Below are 9,206 nucleotides of genomic sequence, written 5' to 3' on the forward strand. Positions count from 1 at the left end.
ATTACTCAGTTATTTTTATGTTAAGAATCTTATACGTACCAAGTTATACTTTATAGTACTATTGTGTACAAGCCAATAGATACCATACCAACCAGGAAAAGGAAAAAGATTATCTCCCTTAAGATATCATAACGTACAGATCAAATTGCTCGTGATTGAAAACAATTTCATCATGATAAATCAATTACACCACAAAAGCAAGAGCAACCACCACAAACATTCAATTGTAAGATACGTTAATAACAAACTTTTACTGTGCAAATTACTAGTATATATTTATTTGAATAAAACGAGTCTAGATGAAATCAACATAAACTTCCTTAGTAAATAACAATATCAACACAAAAAATTACTACCATTTCCATGGCATGTAATATAACTCCTAAAACTAAAAGTTGACCCAACATTACAACTAGTAATTATTAATAACTCAAGAAAAGCTATTGTGCTTTTTCTTTATCTAGAAATGGCATGCACTGTGAAGATTCGCAGGTAGATCCAGCTATAATTCTCACAAATGTTGTATCCATGCCTTCATAAGTGGACGGACACTTGACACGAAGGGTCCTTGATTTTCTTTTTAACACTTCCACTAATAATGAACCTCATTGGGGAGACACGTCCTACATGGTTATGGAAAATCTTCAATAAAAAAGGTCTTTTCTTCATCAACCTTTCCAGCTCTCACTCCCTCACTATCTCCTCAAGTACTGATCGACCCAGCAAGCTGGCCCTATTTGCCATTCGCATAGTGCACATAGGACCTCTTTGCCTTAGAAACACACTTTTTTTTTACTCTTCTAATCGATTACATCAAAACCTTATGACAAGTAACAAAACTAGCATGCAAGCAAGGCTTTGCATGATTGAATGTTTTATATAAAATTTCCCAAGATTTCAGCAGAGACTCTGAGTACACTCTCGGTCGGATTTGCCAGGGAAATCTCCGACATGGCTCAAATTCTGTGCTTTCGGATGAGTCTAGGAAAAAGGGATCTCTGTTTTTTGGATAATTACTAACCACTGCAATAACGATATTGATTAAGAAATTTAAAGTAGAAATATTTTTTTAGACAAATTATATTCTTTATGATTTTTTTAAATGTTTTTTCTATGATTTATATAATAAATATTTTTTTAAGAGAAATACTTTCCTTTTTTATTAACAAATGTCTTAAGAATATCAATTAGTAAGACTTTATTTTATGATCAAACCTAAACTCACTTATTTTTTATTGATAAAAAAAAAAGAATCTATTTCAATCGATATGTCCTTAGACATCATAATACATAACATAGAAATTACGCTAGGAAATGATGGACAATTAATTAGAACAACAAGATATGTAGCGAAACTAATTAAAAAAAGGGAAAATCAGCCACATTAAAAAGAACTTCTCTGGAATGATAAAAAAAAATAATACTAGGAACATAAAATAAAACTAATAAACGGATTCCCTGTTATTATATTGAAAACTTTTTTAATAGTAAATATAAAGGTCGATCTAAATCACAAAATTGTTTTATATGATAAATATGTAAAGTTTTATAATAATTATTTTTAAAATTATAGTAGTATCAATTATTATCATGAAAATTTAGATCAACCAATGTAAAGTTTTTTTCAGCTTAACCAAAATGTTGAATTAAATATTGGATAATGTATTTACATTAAATCTTTTTATACGAATAATTAATAGCAATTAAACTCTATATTTTTCTATAAAACTATAAAATCTAAATATCTAATATATTTACACAAAAACAATTGTATTAATGCGAATATATCATATGAGAAGAGGAGTGTGACAAACATATTTTTTAACATACTTCTCAAACATATTTTTTTAATTATTCAAAATTTATTAAAAATTAAAAAAAAACATTAAATATGATATAAAATTTAAATTTTATCATTTTTAGATTTCAACCGGAAAAAAAAATTGTGTTTGGAACAATATCTTTAATATTTGTTCACGTAGCGGCTAGCATTATATTTATGAGCAAACCTGGCAGGCTTTCTGATCCCTGGTGGTTGATGCTGATGCAGTAGCAGCAATACCCAGGTAGCTTGGGTTTCATTTCAGCATTCAGAGTCTGGAAAGAAACGTACACACGCATGTGTGATACTAATAATCTCTTGGTTTGACGCCTCTTTCATGTCATTGAAAGGGAAGGACAGAGGAAATGTCATGTTATTAATGCAGATTAATAGAAAAGGTAAAAACAGCAGTAGCTTTTGACAGCAAAGTAAATCAAGAATAGGCATGTGATGTAACAACCGAGTCTCCTATTCTATATCGTGCATGCTTGTACCTTGCTTCATCCCCATCCCTACGCTACACCTACAAGATGGGGAACTAATCAAATAAAAAATCCATTTTTTTTAAATTAAGAACAATAAAATTTGATCAAATAATTAAATATAGATGATCAAAACCACCAAAAGAAAAAGATGGTGAAGACTAAAGGGTAGTAGTTCCTTAATAGCCAAAAAAGTCTTTAAAAAGTTGTGAGGATTTATATTTAAACCTTAATCATTCAAATAAAATTCATTACTCAATGTTAACTAGCTATTCTGATTCTTTACACAATAAAATAATTTTAAATCAAAAACTAGAACAGGATTCCTTTTCTCTTCTACTCGGGAGTGGTTTTATCGTTTAGCATTTTTTGAATACGTAAAAAATCATACAGTTAGTTCTGGTACATGCATGGAGGATCGAAAACTATGCAAATTTCCCTGATCCCCTAGCCCATTTATGAGTCCAAACATGGAAGCCTGAGTTGTTGGCCCAATCCAACAACATTATCCTTATCCGTTTGATTTATTTATTATTTGTGTACAGAGATTTATTTGTCCCCTCTCTCTCTCTCACCTTCGAGAACATCGACAAAAAGATAAAGGGTGAATAATTAGCAGCTCCTTCTAGTTCCGGTGTCGGTGTGGGTGTTTGAATCTGGTGAAGGATGTCAATTGTTCCAATCAACCAGGGTGATGCCAACGGCTCCAACCCCTTCGCTTCGTGGGGTCAATTCGTGGATTTTCCTCTCCCTCCTTCCATCTCCGGCTTCTTCCCCGGCTTGGAATTCGGATTCGGATTCGGATCATCCGTGAACACACGTGTGGACTGGAGGGAGACTCCCAGAGCGCACGTGTGGAAGCTGGTGCTTCCCGGCTTCTCCAACGAGGACGTGCTGGTTGAGCTCCAAGACGAGAGGGTGCTCCAAGTCAGCGTGGAGAGCGGCAACTTCGTCACGAGGTTTAAGGTCCCCGACAACGGTAACCTAGAACAACTCAAAGCCAACATGCGTCACGGGGTTCTCGTTGTCACTGTTCCCAAGTTTCATCAACCCACTACTACTGCCCCTGCCAATAGGAATGTCAGGGAAGTTGAAATTGAAGGCACCGACTGAACCCAGTGACCAAAACGCTGTCTTTAATCATGTCTTGTTCGATGGAACTGTGTTTTCTTATATGTTATGCGTGCGATACCCTACCCTGCTCTGTTTTAAGTCAGTTAAACCAATTAATGTATATTACTAGTATGTAGAGTATATGTATCTCTGTTTTAAAATTGATGGTTTAGTTTTGCTAATTGTGTTGTAGTACGTACTTAATAATATATTGCAAAGCTTATTTAAGGGAAATTTGAGATTCGCGATCCTGACCATTTTATCAACCATGAGCCTTAAGTTTTCCTATTATTCAGTGTTGAGTTTCAACTTTAGTTTAAATTGGTTCCAGGGACCCCTTTTCCCCCAATGGCAGTGGCAATCCCACTGGTTTTGCAAATTCTTTTCAATTGCTACCATGGACTTCTTAAATGAACCAAGAAAGAACTATTGGGAAGAATAGATCTTGGTAGACATTGTTGGAGCTGTGGCGATGTCACATACAACCATAAAATTTTTCAATTTATTAATTGGGATCACATAGAATCGGACCATCACATAATAATCTTTTTCACAATACTGTAGCTTTCTTCTTCGTAGGTTTGGAATTTTCTACTACTTGTTTGAAATTTGGATGTGGCAAACATTATCGTCAGATTCATCTCGATACCAAAATACACTTGTGTCTTGTTCTCTTGAAAGAAAGTTGAAACTTGTTTTGTATATTGTCTCCAAGTTAACTACTATTACATCCATATAGTCTATTGTACTACAAATAAAGATTGTTTGGCACGGACATCATTGATGAACGCATAAGTTTCAAGATGAGCGGGCGTGAAAATGTAATTAGAAAGGAGATAGAAAGTTGATGCGCATTGAACTTTGTAGAAAACTCGCAAAACAGTTATATGTAATAAAGGAAAAACATTTTTTTTAAAAAATAAAATAAAAGCATTAATTTATTTCATCAATTAAAAAACTATACATGTTTAAGATTAATGCACATCAATTAAAAAATTATTAATTGAGTACAAATTTGTTTGTCATATCTATCCAAAGCATCAACATCTCCCTTGGATTTCACTCTTCTATAGGAAGAAGAAGAAGAGGTTGGTGCCAAGAGATACATTCTGCATCTCTCTTTCATAATAATCATCTGCAAAACCAACTCTTGTTCTTACTCCACTCTGCTCTGCTTTCTTCCACTATCGTCATGGCCTCCCACTCAAACCAACTAGGGTCGCTCTCTCTTTCTTTCTATCTTTATTGTTCTAAATTTTTCATTTTTCGATGACCCTTTTGCTTGCGTGTATCAGGACCCGGAGCTGAAGGGCAAGGAGAGAAGGTCCCATTTTGTGAGATATCACCGTCTCCTTCTCCATCGCCGGCGCTGGTGCGGTCGAACTCGGGGAAGCGAATCGACCAGGCGAGGAAGAAGAAGTACGTGAAGGCGGTGAAGCAGGTGACGGGGCGGCACAACGACACTGAGCTCCACCTGGCCGCGCGGTGACGCAGACAAGTTCTCTCCTGAATAGCGGTGACGACCAACCAAAGTCAACGACGTCGTCGTTCTCTCCTCCGCCAAGCACTCCACCGTCTCCGACCTCTTTGCCGCCGGCGACAAATTCCGCACAAAGCACAAGCAAATCGCCGCGTTCTGCGATTGGCTGATCGGCAAGATAGCAAACGGCCACTCCAGCCCCCCACACACCACCACGACCTACTCTTTGTTGGTTAATTTGAAAATTGAGATAATACTGGATAAATCTGAAGTCGTGTATAACACTTTCAGATTGAATCAAATTTCGGGGTTCAACCAAAATTGTTCAATCGGATAAAATCAGAAGATTATAATTCAAGAGTTTTGTTTTGGTCTTGTATGTTTTGTCACCCGTTATGCTTTCTGAACCAAAATGATTATTTATGATCAAAGAACAGATGGTTTTTGGCGGTTGATGGAAGTTTTTTCTTTTTTAAAAATTGCCGTTGATGAAAGTTTTAGTAACTTCCATGTAACTTCCAACCGTTGATGGAAGTTTTAGTAACTTCCATGTAACTTCCAAAATTTGTCTAAACCAAACATCTCGTTATTACATTAAAACAAGCGTGCACTCTTATTTTAACATAATAAAGAGATCAATTACACTAAAATGTCCAACAAACCTCCCCCATTTTAGTGTAATTACCGATCAAATCACCAAAGTCATAACATACAACAAACTACTACATAGATGAAATATCGTGACGATTGAATTTCATCTTAGCAAATTACACGTTTCAAATATTCGAATATCAGGGTGTCACTAAGGATTGAACCCTTTATATTCATAATGAATACATGAAGATAATCTGCACAATAGTTTATAACATTACTCTTGCTCGACACTAGTTTACTAGCCTGTGTCCCCATCCTTCATAAGCATATCAAAGCCAAGTCCCAGCTTCTTGAAGCGGCTAAACTTCATGCTTATATAGGTAGTCCTTTTCTTTCTTGCACCTGCAAATGCAATTTTTCAAAAGAACCATTGAGAAGTTATACTTTAACCTCCTTAACTTACAGAACCGAACACATTCCTTTTGGGATACTTTCGATGATGTGTTCCAATCTCTACATGTTAAGCTTTCCACATTGAATTCAGCACCTAATGTCATATTAGATGGGAATTGGGTATCTTAACATAAGAGATTTCAGATGGACTTTAATCCTAATCCCATAGCCGACCTTTTTACGAGATCTCTACTTAACCCTTTGGTTAAATGATCGGCCAAATTATGTTAAGTTCTCACAAACTCCACTGATATCACACCATGCATGATTAACTCCCGAACCATGTTGTGTCTAACACCCAAGTGTCTAGACTTCCCATTATACACTTGACTATATGCCTTAGCCAAAGTTCATATGGGGTAACCTTATTCCTTTTGTTAGGAATTCGGTTCAACAAGTAACAGGCTGTCAACATAGCCTCACCCAAAAATCCTTTACTTAAACCTAAATAGGATAACATGGAATTCACCATTTCTTTCAAGGTTTTATTCTTCCTTTCGGTTACACCATTCTGTTGTGGTGTATAGGGAGCTGTAGTTTGATGTATTATTCCAGTAGATTGAAAATAAACCGGATCATAATACTCACCTCCCCTATCCGTACGAAGAGTTTTGATTAGCTCATTTTGATGAAGTTCTACCTCTTTCTTATAAATTTTAAATTTATCAAGAGCTTCATCTTTTGTATTTAATAAATATACATAACAATACCTTGATGCATCATCAATAAAAGTAACAAGATATTTTTTATGACCTAATGATGGAGTAGCATGCAAATCACAAAAATCACTATGAATAAGGTCTAAGACTTTAGCCTCACTTTTAACATCCTTAAAAGGTTTCCTAGTGATCTTGGTCAATATGCAAGTTTTGCATTTTTTTAATGTTCATATCAAAAGGAGGAATCATACTTATTTTTGACATATCTTTTAATCTTTTGTAATGAACATGTCCTAATCTAGCATGCCAAATTTCTGATTTTGTCATATTAGTTATAGAACTACACGAGGCCATACAAACAGATTCATGAACAAAAGGAACATCATTGTTTAATTTAAACATTCCATTACAACGATAACCAAATCCAACAAACGAACCATGTCTTGACAAGATGTACTTGTCACTTTCAAGTACTTGCTTGAAACCACAATTATTTAAAATCATACCAGACAATAAGTTCTTACGAATACCAGGTACAAATAAGACATTATCCAAATACAAACTTTTTCCGGAAGTAAAAACTAAATTCACACAACCTAATCCTAGGATTGGTTCAGTTGCAACATTGCCCATCTTCACAATAGAGTCATCATCGATTGGTCTAAATTCCTTGAACCAACGACAATCTTTTCACACATGGCTTGTTGCTCCCGAATCAAACCACCAAGCAACGTCATCATCCTGCACATAGAATGCATCAAATATTAGTGATACATAATTTGAATTCGTATTCGAATTAAAATTATTCACTACAATCTGACCTTGTTGCTTTTCAGGATCATTAGACCCACTTGGACCAACCTTGTTCTTTCCTTTGAACACCCGACAATCCCTCTTTAAATGACCAGGTTTCCCACACTTCCAACATGACAATTTTGTCTGTTTGTTTGGACCTTTGTTCTTATTTCCTTGAAATTTTCGTTTGTTACCTTTAACATTGTAATTTTGCTTAACTGTTCCACTTTCCTCTACCATATTAACGGAAGAGGGACCTGCTACGTTTTTATCATTGGCTTTGTCAATTTCATGAGCCCTCAGCGACTTCTCAATCATGAAATGACTATCGAGTTGAACCAGAGTCAACTCTTCCTTCTTATGTTTCAAGGTATGCTTGAAGTCTTTCCAAGAAGAAAGCAATTTATCAATTATAGATGAAACTACAATGGATTCATCCATTTTCAAATCATGTTGAGTAAACTGGCCCAAAATCCGCAGCAGTTCATTATATTGTTCCATAACAGGCCTCGAATCAATCATTTTGTAATTAAAGAAATTACTAACTAAGAATTTTTTACTTGAGGCATCTTCTGCCATATACTTGGATTCAAGAGAGTCCCATAATTCCTTAGCAGACTCAACATTTTGATAAATATCAAAGAGAGAGTCAGACATACCGTTCAGAATGTGTCCATGACAAATGTAATCGTCGTTCTCCCATTTCGAACGCTTCCTTGTTTGATCCAGAGTTTCGTCTTCCATAAACACCGGCATTGGTGTACTCGGCACATACACCACCTTCAATGTTGTCAAGAGAAAGTGCATCTTCTTCTGTCATCTTCTGAAATCCTGTCCTTCAAACTTGTCCAACTTCGCAAACTTGCTTGTCATCTTCGAACTATCGTTCGCCATCTCGAAAGATTTGATTCAATCTTTTGTTGGTTAATTTGAAAATCGAGATAATACTGGATAAATCTGAAGTCGTGTATAACACTTTCAGATTGAATCAAATTTCGAGGTTCAACCAAAATTGTTCAATCGGATAAAATCAGAAGATTATAATTCAAGAGTTTTGTTTTGGTCTTGTATGTTTTGTCACCCGTTATACTTTCTGAACCAGAATGATTATTTATGATCAAAGAACAGGTGGTTTTTGGCGGTTGATGGAAGTTTTTTCTGTTTTAAAAACTGTCGTTGATGGAAGTTTTAGTAACTTCCATGTAACTTTCAACCGTTGATGGAAGTTTTAGTAACTTCCATGTAACTTCCAAAATTTGCCTAAACCGAACATCTCGTTATTACATTAAAACAAGCGTACACTCTTATTTTAACATAATAAAGAGATCAATTACACTAAAATGTCTGACACTCTTCCGCCGAAAACCACCGTCAAGGATGCCGCCATTCACCAGAGCTTTGACCGGTCAGGTTTCGCTTCCGCGGCTATCGAGCGGGGGCAGCTATGCGGGGAGCTTGTTTTCAGGGACGACGATTGGATTGCAATTTCTCCAACCACATTAAGGAGAGGGTCCCGATCGAGGGAGAAGGAGAGGTGGTTTTGGACTTTGATGTCACACTTATGTATTCTATTATGTCATCGTTTCTCATAATGAAACTAACTATAAATATTAAAATAAAACATCAAAAAAATATCAAATACTTAAATAAAAAATAAATTAGTTAATAAAATAAAAATAATCTATTTTTTAATATGAAAAATATATTTAAGTTTTTTTTATTGTATTCATGTTTTTAGATAGTATAATTTTTTTAAACTACAACTTATATTAAAATAATTATATTCTAGTTGGACGAGACTAGATACA

The 9,206-nt window shown here is 35.1% G+C and overlaps 1 protein-coding gene across 1 annotated transcript; it reads left to right on the top strand.

The window, feature by feature from the left end:
* The first annotated feature begins 2,846 nt into the window (after nucleotides 1-2,846).
* On the top strand, nucleotides 2,847-3,671 carry LOC114377586 (18.5 kDa class I heat shock protein-like). The gene has a single exon (XM_028336173.1). It carries the CDS (start codon nucleotides 2,971-2,973, stop codon nucleotides 3,415-3,417), a length of 447 nt encoding a protein of 148 aa, XP_028191974.1. The 5' UTR covers nucleotides 2,847-2,970; the 3' UTR covers nucleotides 3,418-3,671.
* Nucleotides 3,672-9,206: the final 5,535 nt, after the last annotated feature.

The sequence above is a fragment of the Glycine soja genome, chromosome 11 (genome assembly GCF_004193775.1).
Source record: "Glycine soja cultivar W05 chromosome 11, ASM419377v2, whole genome shotgun sequence".
Classification (NCBI taxonomy): domain Eukaryota; kingdom Viridiplantae; phylum Streptophyta; class Magnoliopsida; order Fabales; family Fabaceae; genus Glycine; species Glycine soja.